Here is a 13,524-nt window from a genome sequence, read left to right as displayed (position 1 = left end):
ACATGTTGTAATGAACTATTTTGATTGTCTACATGTGGGAAATACATACCTGAAATTATACCCCGTATTTTTTAAACACAGTACATAGCAAGCAGTTGAACTATACAAAAACATACAATGTACAGCAAGCAGATTAATTCAGTTTGAAAGCATAAACAATTCAATCAGTTGAGCTATATAAAAATGTAGAATGCACAGCAAGCCGATTAATTAAATTTAAAATCATTAACAATTCAATCAACTAAGATATACAAAAATTGATAATACATATGAAGGAGATTATTATTCAGTTTACAAGCATAAAAAATCCATGAGGTAAACTAAAAAAGTAAATGCAATACACAGCAAGCTACAATTGAGGGGCCCAGTGGAAAAGGATCCCATGGCATATTCCTGTTGATTTTTACACGCTTTCAGTGGAAGACACGTAAGCTCCAGTTTCGTTGGACAGACATAGACTGCTTGAGGTCGTATTCATGTCAGTATGTTATACAAACCTGAATTCTCGTAGTGTTCTATTGAATTTTCCTCTGCCACAGAAGAGAAAGCTTCTTCGAAACTTCGTTTCTTTGGTGGAGGCCTAGAAGTATCTTTTCTTTTCAAATGAGCTGGAAACTTGAAAATAGTTGGTATTGCATTGGGCAACAAACGTCTCCTCTCGTTCACAAAATACATTTATTTTGTATCGAAATGTGCAGAACACAAAACACTATATACTTTGGGAAACCACTTGTCTCTCTTCATTTGTGAAACCCACTGCTTAGTCAACAAATCATTTTTCAGTGGGAATCTGTAAAAACAATGAACATGTTACAGAATCTTTCTATCAATTTGTAATAACAATTATAACTCTTATTATATGAATAGTAATACAAAATTATGGCAGACTACTTACCTCAAATATGAAATATTCTTTGTTTTGTCGCTTCGGTTGCTACAGTTGTAAGACGAGCACACAAGAGGCATCTTAAGAGAGAATTTTAAAATCTCCACGTGCTTATACGCCTACTTCTGCTAAGGTGAGATACTAGTTAAAACGTGGCGGCCGGTAGTTCAAACTAGTACCACAAAGAGCGCTGATGCAGACGTGAACGCCACTCTATATTCTACTTCTAGCTCGTTGCGATGAACTCAATAGATTCATTACTCAAAACTGCTTTCTCCAAGCAGCCATAGAAGATTAAATTAGAATAAAAAATCTAGGCGGCCAACACCAATATTGTGCAGAAAGTAAAGGATGGTAAAAACTATGTGTACACTAGGAAATGTAACAGAACAGTTTATGACATCACTGACTGAATATGTGGATGCGAAATACGAAATGCTCTGTTCTGCTTCCCTTGCCTCCTATTTAGTAGCGGTGATTCATGTCTACGACAGGTATCAAAGATCTTTGTCTCTGAATGAATATATAAAGAAACATTCACACAGCAAGAAACATAAACTCGTTTGATCTTTGTACGATTGGTACCGCAAATATTGAGCTTATGAAGAATCAGCACAGAAACATAATGAGAAAGTCGAAAAAATCGATATATTTTATCGAAAATAATTGATTGTATTAAATTTTGTGGGAAATTTGAACTAGCACTACGTGGCCACGATGAGACGGAAACGTCACATAATCCCGGTGTGTTCACAGGTCTTACTAATCTGATAAGCAGCGTGGACAGTGTAGTGAGAGAATACATTGAAAATAACAAACTGTTTAAAGGCAATTCTAAGTCGATTCAAAATGTCGACGGATGGATTTCACCTTAAAAAATTAGGAGAGTATAAAAATATTTTTAGCACGCTATTATTTTCAGGTACGAGCCGCCACTGCATTAAATACATACATACACACATATACATACATACAGGCACGCACGCACACACGCACTCACACATACATATTGTACCGCCCCTCATTGCAAACCCAGAATTCTCCAATCTTTCCTATTTTCTGCTTTCCTCTTAGTCTCCGCATATGATCCACATATCTTAATGTCGTCTATCATCTGATATCTTCTTCTGCCCCGAACTCTTCTCCCGTTCACCATTCTTTCTAGTGCGTCTTTCAGGAGGCAGTTTCTTCTCAGCCAAACACATTATTTGTTACAATTTGACAATATGCAGACAGTGCACTGTTATCTGTGGATCACAGTGGGCAATTCCGCGGCAACCAACAAAGCACTCCATAATTACAAAATCCATTGCTGATCCAGTGATGTTCAAAAGATATTCTCTTCGTTTAAAAATATTTTTGTGGACAAGAGAATAAGCTTCCTGCCTGACAATTTTGAAAAATATGCAGCGGTAAATAAAGTTATGTCTCAATATCTTATGCATAACAAGAAACAACAATAAAGAGCGAATTGCTTAAAATAAAATAAGTGTTTTTTCCAAAGTTAAGAGTGCATATTTTATAATATTTAGTGCCCATATCGTAGTTTTTAAATGCATATATGGATGGATATTTTTTCCGTTTTTAGTGAATATGAAAAAGTCACCCTAGTGAATATAAATAAATATGAATACAAAATGAGTTGTGCTCAAAACATCCCTACTAATTTTTATGCAAATACATATAGGCCTATACCGAAGGGTCACTAGAGAGCATAGATTGAGTACCTGGTTGAGTTTTTCCGAAGTTTTCAGCAACTCTGAAGAGAATGTTAGGCAATTTCATGGTGAATCTTCATATTCGTCTCGCTAAAATACCATCTCGCAATACACAATTCCTTTAATTCTAGATAAACGTGCACTTGATACAGCGTCATTAAATAAAAATGTAACGTCTGTACTCAGTTCAGTCTTATTTTAATTGTGATCCTCGTACGTTCTCCCTTACAAAAAAGTTACTTCAACTCCAGTTTTATAAGGTAAGTTGAAAGTCATAAGCAGGGAACGGATTTATATGGACTAAAAATATATGAAATATGTAAATATATATGTAGTTATTTTTACCAAAATATGGAATTAAATATGGATTTTTACCAAAATATGGAATTAAATATGGACTTAAAATTATAAAAAAATGACTATGTACGTTAAATATTGGTACATTTTAATCAAACTAAACAAAAAATATAATGGACGTACCTTATCTTCCAATGTAGTTTCAACAAAACACAATTTTTATTGTCTGTTACCATAACAATAGGTTACAAACATTTCTTTCAAGTGCTGAAAAGTGAATCTTCTTCTATTGTCTCTGAGGATAGATTTATACTGACTAAAAGAGCGTTCGACGTCACAAGAAGTAACTGGTACATAATTCAATTTCACAATGTCTGCTGGGGATAAGTCCAAGTTAATCTTCACTGTTGATTCACCACTCATCACAGCAACAACCTTTTGTAGTTCTTCATATCCAGGGTTTTTTGAAAGTACAGTGTCCACCTTAGCTCTTACTGCATCTGCAACTTTACCTCTACCACGATTCAGTTGTTCCACAGTACTATTTATAATTTCAAAACTTTCAGATAGTGAAAGGTGCCTATTTTGGAGACTTTTGAGCGTTTTTATGATGCATGAAAATGTATGCTGAATGTGAGCTAAGTCATTCTTCACACTTATGTCACAGGTAACTGTTTTCGCAGTATCAATTGAGACTGCATCTTCAGAGTCCAATGCAAGGAGAACATTGTTAATAGAGTCTATATGTTCGGCATAATATTCAACTGCTTCTAGCCATGTACCCCATCTAGTTAAAATTGGCTTTGGTGGCAATGGAATTTCAGGGTACATTTCTTTCAACACGTTAACTCTACTGGGAGCTTTGAGAAATACTTTTTTCACTGATGAAATCAACAAATCTACTTTAGGGAAATTGTCTCTGACCACTTCTGCCACACGATGAAATGCATGCGCCACACAAGTAAAATGAGTCAATTTAGGATATACAACAGATAATGCTTGTCCAGCTTTGACCATATAAGGGGCAGCATCGCTAATAAAGAATAACACATTATCGTACATAATACCCTTTGGCCACAGGATACCCATAGCTTCGTTGAACAGTTTAACTATAGTTTTGTTATTGCACTTTTCTAGAACATCACAATGTAAAAGAATTCGTTCAGAATATTGTTCACTTAACAAACCGATAACTACATTACCAACAAGTCTACCTTCTTTGTCGGGAGTCTCATCAATGGAAACCCAAATTGAACTATCTTTAATTTCATCTCTTATCTTCTGTATTGTCTCATCGTAGATGGATGGAGCATACGTCTTCCTAAGTGTTGACTCATCCGGGATTGTATGTTGAGTATATTTTTCAAGGAATTCCCTGAAGACCTTATTCTTTAGTTTGTAGAGAGGAATATCAGCAGAGATGAGAGAACGGCACAGGTCGATGTTAAACTCAGATCTTACATTCGATGTTGTTGGTTGTGTTAAAAACAATTGTCTCTGCTTGGAATTTAGTTGTTTGTTGGCCTGATGTTTACTAGTTGTAATGTGTTGTTGCACCAGGAACTTTTGTGTAGATGATACTGCACACTGACACAAATTACAAAATAATATTTTATTGTCAGTTGATAAACCATCTTCTTTAAATTCTGAAATGTAACTTGTTAGTTTTGATTTTAAATTGACTGAATGACGTACTTTTGGCATATTTACCGTCTTTATAGTATGATTTACAAAACTGAACCTATGTGTACTCTGACTGGCATTTAACTGTTGAGCTGCACAACTGAAGTCTGTTAAAAATTTTAAATTAAATTAATACAGTTTTGTAACTTACTTTCCCATTGTTGATAGGACTGCTAATTTTCAAATAACTCTGATGTTAAAGGGATTACTGAACATGTGTTTAAATCTCTATTGTTGAAATGTATTTTTAAAAGTTAATGGAATTTTGTTTTCTTTTATTGTTAAACCTAATATAATATGGACTGTTTTATATGAAATATGGAAAATATATGGAAATTAACGAAAATATGTACTAAACTCTAAAATATGGAAAAATATGGAAAATAAAAGTAGGATTTTTCAACCCTACACATTGTGAAACATAAAGATAATGCAAAATATAAATTATATTAGCTTTATAAGTAAATATGTATTTACATATAAATCCTTTCCCTGGTCATAAGCTAGATGTTATGCAAAAAAAAAATGACGAGAGAGAGAGAGATAAATGAAAAATGAGCCACTATACTATGCGAGAATAGTAACGAGTACTGGACTCATCTAAAAAGCTGTATACATAAAACAGCAGAAGAAACAATAGGATACAGGGAAGGATCGAGAACGAAGGAGCCTTGGGTCACAGGTAAAATGTTGGAGAAGATGGAGGAAAGAAGAAAATGGAAAAATATCAACACGAAAGAAGGTAAAAGAAACTACAGGAAACTAAACAACGAACTAGGAAGAGAAACTGTTAAGGCGAAGCAAGACTGGATGAAAGAGAAATGTAAAGAAGTAGAGGATCTAGAGAGAAAAGGGAGATATGATTTAATGTGCCGCGAAGTTAAATGTTTGGACTTCACAAATAAGAACAGAAAATCCATGTGGTTGATAGAAGACGAAATATGAAATGAAATAACAGACAAACAGGGATACTGAACACATGGACGAAATACGTAGAAGAGTTATATGAGATAGGGAATCGTCCAGATAAGATAGACATAGAAGACGATGCAACCATATCAGAAGACAAAAAATGATTTTCTGTTTTAAGAGAAGAAGTTGAACTAGCGCTTAAGGAAATGAAGAATAGGAAAGCAACAGCAATTGATGGAATCCCCATTGACTTAGTGAAATGCTTGGGTCAAAACAAGGAGGAAATTGTATCATTATTCAACGAAATATTTGAGAAAGGCAAATGGCCTGAAGATTTTACGGAGACGGTGTTGCTTCCAATACCGAAGAAAATTAATGCCAAGAAATGTAAGGAGTTCAGGACTATCAGCCTGATATCGCACTCGGTGAAGATTCTCCTGCGAATACTGAATCGACGTTTATATTCTAAGATGGAAGGACAGTTGGAGGAAAAGGGAAAGGTACAAGGGATGCTATTGGACTACTACGAACAATCGGCGAAAGATACCTAGAGAAGAATAAAGAAGTGTATATAGTATTTGTGGCTCTAGAAAAGACGTTTGACAGAGTGGATTGGTACAAACTGATGGACATCCTGAAGAAAATATGTGTGGATTGGAAAGACAGGAGGCTGTTCAGTAATCTATATATAAAACAACGAGTCAAAGTCAGGATAGGAGAAGAAATGTCTGAAAGAAGTGAAATAGGGAGAGGCATACGTCAAGGATGCCTTTATCATCTACCCTGTTCAACATCTACTTGGAGGATTTAGTGAAGAACTGTTTTCAGAAAATGGGAGGAGTGAAAGTAGGAGGAAGAAGAATAAAGTGTATAAGATTTGCTGATGATATATGGCGTTGTTAGCAGAAGAGGAGACGATACTAAGCGATATAGTACAGGAGATAAATGATAGCTGTGAGCAATATGGGATGAAGATAAATGCAAACAAGACGAAGACCATGGTTGTCGCAAGAAAAATAAAGAAGGCAGACTTGCGAATACTAAATGAGACAGTAGAGCAAGTGAGCAGCTTCAAATACTTGGGATGTACTATAAGTAGTAACATGAGCTGCAGCCAGGAAGTCAAAAGGAGGATAGCAATGGCCAAAGAACCTTTTAATAGAAAAAGGAGCATCTTCTACTGACCTCTGGAAAAAGAACTAGGGAAGAGACTAGTGAAGTGCTTTGTGTGGAGTGTTGCATTGTATGGGGCAGAAACATGGACATTAAGACAAATGAAGAGAAACGAATAGAAGCATTTTAATGTGGATATGGAGAAGAATGGAGCGTGTGAAGTGGAGAGACAGAATAAGAAATTAAGTTGGAAAGAGTGAGTAAAGAAAGAATGATGCTGAAACTGATCAGAAACAGAAAAGGGAATTGGTTGGGTCACTAGCTGAGAAGAAACTGTCTACTGAAGGATGCACTGGAAGGAATGGTGAACGGGAGAAGAAGATATCAGATGATAGACGACATTAACGCCGGGTCCTACGTGGGCGACCGCAGCGACGCGACATGAGCGACGAAATTACAAACCAATGGCAATGCATGGGAGCGTTCAATGTGGCCGAACATAGCGACGCGACATGAGCGGGCGATGCGAGCGTATTTTGAAAATTCAAATCAGTTTGTCTTTGGTCGCTTCGTCCGCTCGAGTCGCGTCGCTCCTGTCGTTCGTGTCGCCCGTGTCGCCCACGTAGTACGGTGATGCGCCAGCGATGCTGACGGCGCCACCGATGTCAGCTGTTGGCCGGTAGATGGGACTTGAGAAAACAGTGTAATACAGTTCCGGTCTGTGTGACTTCATGAGTAATCATTATGTCTGTTGAAGAAATTATTTCAATGGTGCAAAAGTACCCATCATTGTGGAATATGCGTCATATGCATTACCATAATAAGTTGATGAATGAACGATTGTGGAATAAAGTAGCAGAAGAAGTTCATGAACCCAGTAAGTAACCTTTAATTATTGTCTTACAAAAGTAAGGTTAAGTTAGTACAAGTTTATGTTTACTTTGGTTGTGGTATAACAGTCATACTCATACAGTACAATTTTACCGGAAACTTAATAAATACTGCAAATATGGTTAATCTTATATGGTTTTATTTACAACAATTCTGCATTACAATATTTGAAACTAGGGTCTTTACTCACATTGCGCACACAACAGTCACTGAATGTTTAATGTTTACCCAACAGTCATCCACTAGTGTAATTCTCACGCTGGCTGTTGATGAGGGAGGAGATTTTTGATTAAGTATGAGGAAAACAGCTCTCGAATTTCCTTAGCACGTTTCTTCATGCTATTGTGTTTTCTTGAAGTTGCCATAGCAGTTTGTGGATCACGTTCAACATTAATGAATGTAGAAATTTCTTCATCCGTAAACCCATCTCGGTCTCTGATAATGTTGTGAAGAAGGGTCATGGCTTGGACTATATGTATAGTGTTGTGAATGTCGGTTGCAATAGGGAATGATAATATATTGAATTTTGATAGGAGACTTCCATAAGAACACTCAACAACCATTCGAGCCCTGGCCAATCGATAATTGAAAACATCTTTCTCACCACCCTCTACTAATTGGTTTCTTGGGAAAGGTCGTAAGAGATATGGTCGTAGAGGAAAGCCTTCGTCTGCAATTATAACAAATGGTGCTTCAATTTCTGAGTTTGGCAGTTTTTGTGGGCGCGGCAGATTTAATGTTTTTGATTCAAGTTGTTCACTTAAGGCCGAGGCAGCAAACATTCCACCATCGCTGTCTTTGCCATAGCCACCAATATCAACTACAACAAACTTGTAATTTGCATCAGTCACAGTTAACATGTTTGTTGAATAAAAACCTTTGTAGTTCCTATACATGTTTTGCGAATTATTGGGCCGTTTGATTCGAATATGTTTTCCATCGAGAGCACCCACACAGTTTGGAAAACCCCATTTCTTACCAAATTCTTCACCATTTTTCTTCAAAGTCTTCTGAGTCGGTACTGGCATATAAATTGGATGCAAGTTTAACCAGATGGACTTGCAAATATCAACGATCATGGTGCTAACTGCTGTTTTTGATATCCGGAAAGAATATGCCAACTGCTTGAATTGCATTCCTGTGACCAGATACCTGGAAATAACCATTATATCATTATAACAAAGGAGGCCGATTATAAATGTAATTTTTATGCACAAAAATTTTGTTACTGTAATTAGTTTAGTAACTATCAGTTTTACAATTTAAATAATGTTACAAACTGCCTTATCACACTAACTTTAGCACATATCTTTGAGAATGTCTTAAGTAATTTTGTACGATTGCACAGTTCTGTAATTCGTTTTTAACAACTTAAACTTCTGAAAATGGCAAATAAAAGAAAACTTTCTTTTTTCAGCTGCAGCCGCCGTGAAGAAAAAATGGAAAAATTTTGAGAGATACATTTAACAGGGAGTACAAGAAAGTACCCATTCCAAAGTCTGGGGATTCAGCTGATTCGGCTCCTGTCTACAACGGAAAATGGCCCTATTTCCAGTCGATGCTTTTTTTGAAAGATATGGCTCAGCCTCGATCAACTAGCTCCAATTTGCAAACTGTGGAAGACTCGACCTCCTCTCTTGACGATACTCTACTGGATGAGGGACATGAGGAAACGGAAGATAATGTCATCTCTGAATCAGTGCTTGCCAACATTACATCCGACATTCTAGCACCACCTACTCCAAAACAGCGTAAAAGTGATACTACTGTACATGTCGCACCACAAACAGTCCGCCCTCAAAAAAACAAGCAGAAACAAAGTTCACTCTCTACTTTTGAATGTGAATTATTGAAGAAAGAGGACTTGAAACTTGAACTACTCAAAGACCCAGACGATGATGATCTTAATTTTTTTAAGTCACTTCTTCCTTACTTTAAAACTATGAACCCCATAAAAAAACTGAAACTTCGAAGCAAGATCCAAGATTTGGTTATACAGGAATTAGATAGTGCTACACCTTCACCAATGCCTTCACCAGGACAGTCTTCAGCTTCACATTCATCTTCAAGCAGTTACGTACCTTCATGTTTCAATCAATACAACTACGAGTATGAAGTCAACGTCGAACAGGATCAGCAATCACTGACTGTGACCGACGTACTAGTTAATCCGTTTAATTAACAAACTTGGCATTAAAAAGCCCATTAAGCGAGTAACAACACCCTGTTATTTGTAACTTTTACAACCTTTTGTGTAAATACAGTAAGCGTGCAAAGATGTAAAAATCCGAGAGCACATAAAATTTGTACACTAAATTTTAACCAAGATTGAACTATTTATGTACCTTCCACCATCTTTGATGTTATACAATTTCTATTTACTCAATAATAATTGTATTTTCTTTACATAAGTAAAAAAATCATGTTTGATGACTGAAAAATAATAAATTTAATGATGCTTACCTGAGAGTAACAATAAGCCGTTCCTCCAATGATATTGGCCTTTGAAAGTTGGTTGTCCTCAAAGTAAAACCATTTTTTAGAACACTGACAATGTAATCGAATGTTTCTATTGTCATTCTCGTGTAATTACGAAACAATTCCGGATACTGCCGCAATCTTCTATAAAGGTGATGAAACTCGCCATAAATTGGACGTTCTTTATAAATAATGTTTGTTTGACGTCGTTCACTCTTCCTTTTTAAATATGCATACGTTAGCACCGAACTGTCTAAAAGTATTAAGTTACGTCTTTTCTCCTTGGAGATCATGGTGAAATAGTTTTGAATATGATCGCCGGTGTCGCCCGCATCGTCAGTCCACGTAGAACACAATAACCTACATAAATAATTGCGACACAAGCGTATCGCTGGGTCGCTCCGTCCGCTTGTGTCGCGTCGCTGCTGTCGCCCACGTAGGAACCGGCGTAAGATATTATGTGGCTCATATGCGGAGACTAAGAAGAGGGCAGAAAATAGGAAAGATTGGAGAAAGCTGAGTTTGCAGTGAAAGATCTGCCCCTGGGTAGAACACTTATGTAAGTATGTATGTATGTATGTATGTATGTATGTATGTATGTATGTATGTATATTATGCAGACTGATAAGGTTAGTTTGTTGTTAGTCAGTAACATTGCAACACAATAGAGACTTGAAAATTATTCAAAATAACCCTTTAAATCAGTGGTTATCAGCACTCGCTGAAATGGGTAGAGGGTAAGCGGTGCAACGAAATATGCTCCGTCGTGCAGAAGGGAGGGATAGAAAGCGTACCCGCCAGCAGCCACGGATGCACCCTGGTGCTGTAAGAGACCTGCGAGTAACAGACGCTAGCACGAGGGTGCACTGTGCTGACGACCGCTGCTTTAAATGGTCTATGCCCTATGCAAAGAATGGGTACACTAGTTCCCCTCCCTCTCCCGTGTACTTTACTGGACATTGATAGTATTAGAAATAATAATATATTTCATTATAATTTACATGGAAATATATGAACAGAAGAATAATTTTTTAAACATTGTGTTCTAGTAACCATTCCTTCATTACTGACAAATACATGTCTAAAGAACGTATAGGGCCATGCCACAAAATTAAGAACAAAAGCACTGAATTATAAAATTACCATTTTGTCTGAAATTTCCGTATTTCCTTGAAGTACATGAAGTGAACTTTCACAACATTAATATATATTCTCCTGGGAATTCGTTATTTCCCTCGAGTTTGGTGATTATAAGCGCTTGCTGCACCTGATTACAAGCAACTCCTTCGGTGTGCAAAATTGTCTGGTTCGGGTGTATATATATATATATATATATATATATATATATATATATATATATATATATATATATATATATATCAGTGACGTATACTGGTTAAAGGGTTTGGGCTACCACTGACCCTATTATTACACAAAATATATTTTAAAATCCCTATAATAAAATTCCTTACATATTTATGTGAATTCCAGACGTCTTGATTGGGACGAAAATACGTTGATGACTTCGTCCTTGAAATTACAGTTGGGCCACTTGCAAAGTTTCTGTAGAAATTACTTTTCAATGGATATTAGTGCCAAGCCGGATAAACGTTCTTGTGTATGAGTTGATCTACAGTAGGATTTTATTCTCTTCAACGCAGAAAATGTTCTTTCTACCGATGCTGACGTAGCTGGTATTGTCACAATTAATGTTGCCAATTTAAGGACTTCAGGAATAACTTGGTTCAGCTGGTTTTCATATATGGCAGATAATATTTCATGGATAGGTTTGTTCGAAAAATCAAAGACTTCTGCTGAATATATTACACTTAATTCATTTTTCAAACGTACTTGATCAAAGTGACTGTTATAGGACTGAAATAATTTGTTTAGTGCCTCATTCGGGAAGTTTTCTCTATAAGCAGAAAATTTTTGAGAATCTAGAAGATGTGTGAACTGAAGCTTTCCATAATCAGATAATCTGTCAGTAATTTCCATGTGCATACGATCTAGTATGCTGTAGTACAGCTGCCTGTATTTCAATTCATCATCTCCTTTTCTTTGCTTTAATGGTGGTTCCATTGTATTGGCTGAAGAATTTTCATTTTCCATATTACTCCATATGGACGGAAACCCACTACGTCTGAACTCGGATATAGTATTTTTTTTTTTTAACATTGATACCTCTTGCAAGTAGTATGCTATGTCTAGACTTTTTGTCTGAAGAATATTGTAGAGCACATCTGTATGTGCGAACACTCTAGCATAGACTTCAAGAAGAAATATATTCTGAAACTGTGTGAAAAAATTCAAATATCCTTGAGCCTGCACATTTACAGCATCATCCCAGTTTTCTTCAGAGTCATTACAAATGATATTTTTAAAGAAAGCAGTCCGTTTTTCTCTGTATTCCTTTACTGTATTTACAAGCCGAGATGTAAAATTCAATCTAGTTGGTGCTACTTTTGGGAGTTTCTTGTTCATAAATTCCTTCAGTTTTCTGATCTTTTAGGAGATGATGAGAAAACTGCAGCTAAACCCGACAGTGTTTTGAAAAAATGCGGCATTCTGGAATGGTTGAAGTAGTTTGTTGCAAAACTAAATTGAGAACATGGCTGTAACAATGGACAAATAGTGCTTGAGGATACTTTTCTTGAACTTTTGTTTTTAAGCCATTAATATTTCCCGCCATAACTGAAGCACCATCGTATGTCTGTGCAATTAACTTATTGCCGACATTGTATTCTGCTATAACACCTTCCACATGCTGAAACAAAGCAGCAGCAGTTTTGTCCGAACTGACATTTGTGAATCCTATAAACCGTTCTTGAACATTGGCAGTACTGTCGACGTATCTTAAAACAGTGGACAATTGACTCTGATTAGAGCAGTAACTTGTTTCATCAACAACAATGGCCACAAAAGGTTTTATGTTCTTTATCATAACCCCACTTATAGCAAATATTAAGTCATTCTGAATTGCGAGAGAAGTACCACGAAATACTGTTGAACTCTCAAGATGATTGGCCAGTAAATGGTCAAATTCACTTAAGGAACTTAAATATTCAATATAATTTCCTATATTGTCTGATTCCACGCTCTCGTTATGACCCCGAAAAGAAAGCAGACTGCGTTAATAAGATGCAGTAAAATCTCCCGATTTTTTTTTCACAAGAGCATTGTGTTGGTTGATGTGTAGAGCTTTTCGCTTATCTAGCTGTAAATCAATCCTTGTCTTCCCAAAATTTGCAAAGTTCATGCTACTACAAATATGAGCTTTTAATTTGTCATATTCTAGGACCGCCGTTCGAAGGGAGTTCATATTAGAAAACCCCTCCTTTGACCACACATTAGTTTCGCGGCTAAATAACAAACATGGCCAGCAAAATAGTTTAGACAGTTTAGAAGTACCACACAACCAATTCCACTTACCATATGATGTTGAAGTGAAATGGCGTGTGTACTCTCGCTGTTTTTCTTTTACGTCCATGGACAAATTTAACTCAGGAGTTGGTCTTTCCATTTTCACAATTTCAACTTTCTCGT

At 36.4% G+C, this 13,524-nt stretch overlaps 2 protein-coding genes across 5 annotated transcripts in view; one reads left to right on the top strand and one right to left on the bottom strand.

Annotated features, from left to right (window-relative positions):
* The window catches only part of LOC138703349 (NPC intracellular cholesterol transporter 2 homolog a-like), an 85,734-nt gene that overhangs the window by 55,309 nt on the left and 16,901 nt on the right, over positions 1–13,524 (top strand). The window contains exon 4 of one of the 4 annotated variants that reach the window (XM_069831152.1): positions 8,918–9,439. The exons of the other annotated variants lie outside the window; for them this stretch is intronic. Coding sequence (XP_069687253.1) covers positions 8,918–8,932 — 15 coding nt within the window. The 3' untranslated portion in view covers positions 8,933–9,439. Of the gene's footprint in view, positions 1–8,917; positions 9,440–13,524 lie in introns of those variants that run through there. 4 annotated transcript variants of the gene reach the window in all.
* LOC138703348 (uncharacterized) lies at positions 7,586–10,368 on the bottom strand. Its single transcript, XM_069831151.1, has 2 exons — positions 9,964–10,368; positions 7,586–8,652 (listed from the first exon to the last, which is right to left on the bottom strand). Exons 1-2 carry the CDS (start codon positions 10,269–10,271, stop codon positions 7,755–7,757), a joined length of 1,206 nt encoding a protein of 401 aa, XP_069687252.1. The 5' UTR covers positions 10,272–10,368; the 3' UTR covers positions 7,586–7,754.

This window comes from Periplaneta americana, chromosome 7 (assembly GCF_040183065.1).
Source record: "Periplaneta americana isolate PAMFEO1 chromosome 7, P.americana_PAMFEO1_priV1, whole genome shotgun sequence".
Classification (NCBI taxonomy): Eukaryota; Metazoa; Arthropoda; class Insecta; order Blattodea; family Blattidae; genus Periplaneta; species Periplaneta americana.
Note: the sequence above shows the minus strand (reverse complement) of the source record. Positions and strands in the feature narration are given on the sequence as shown.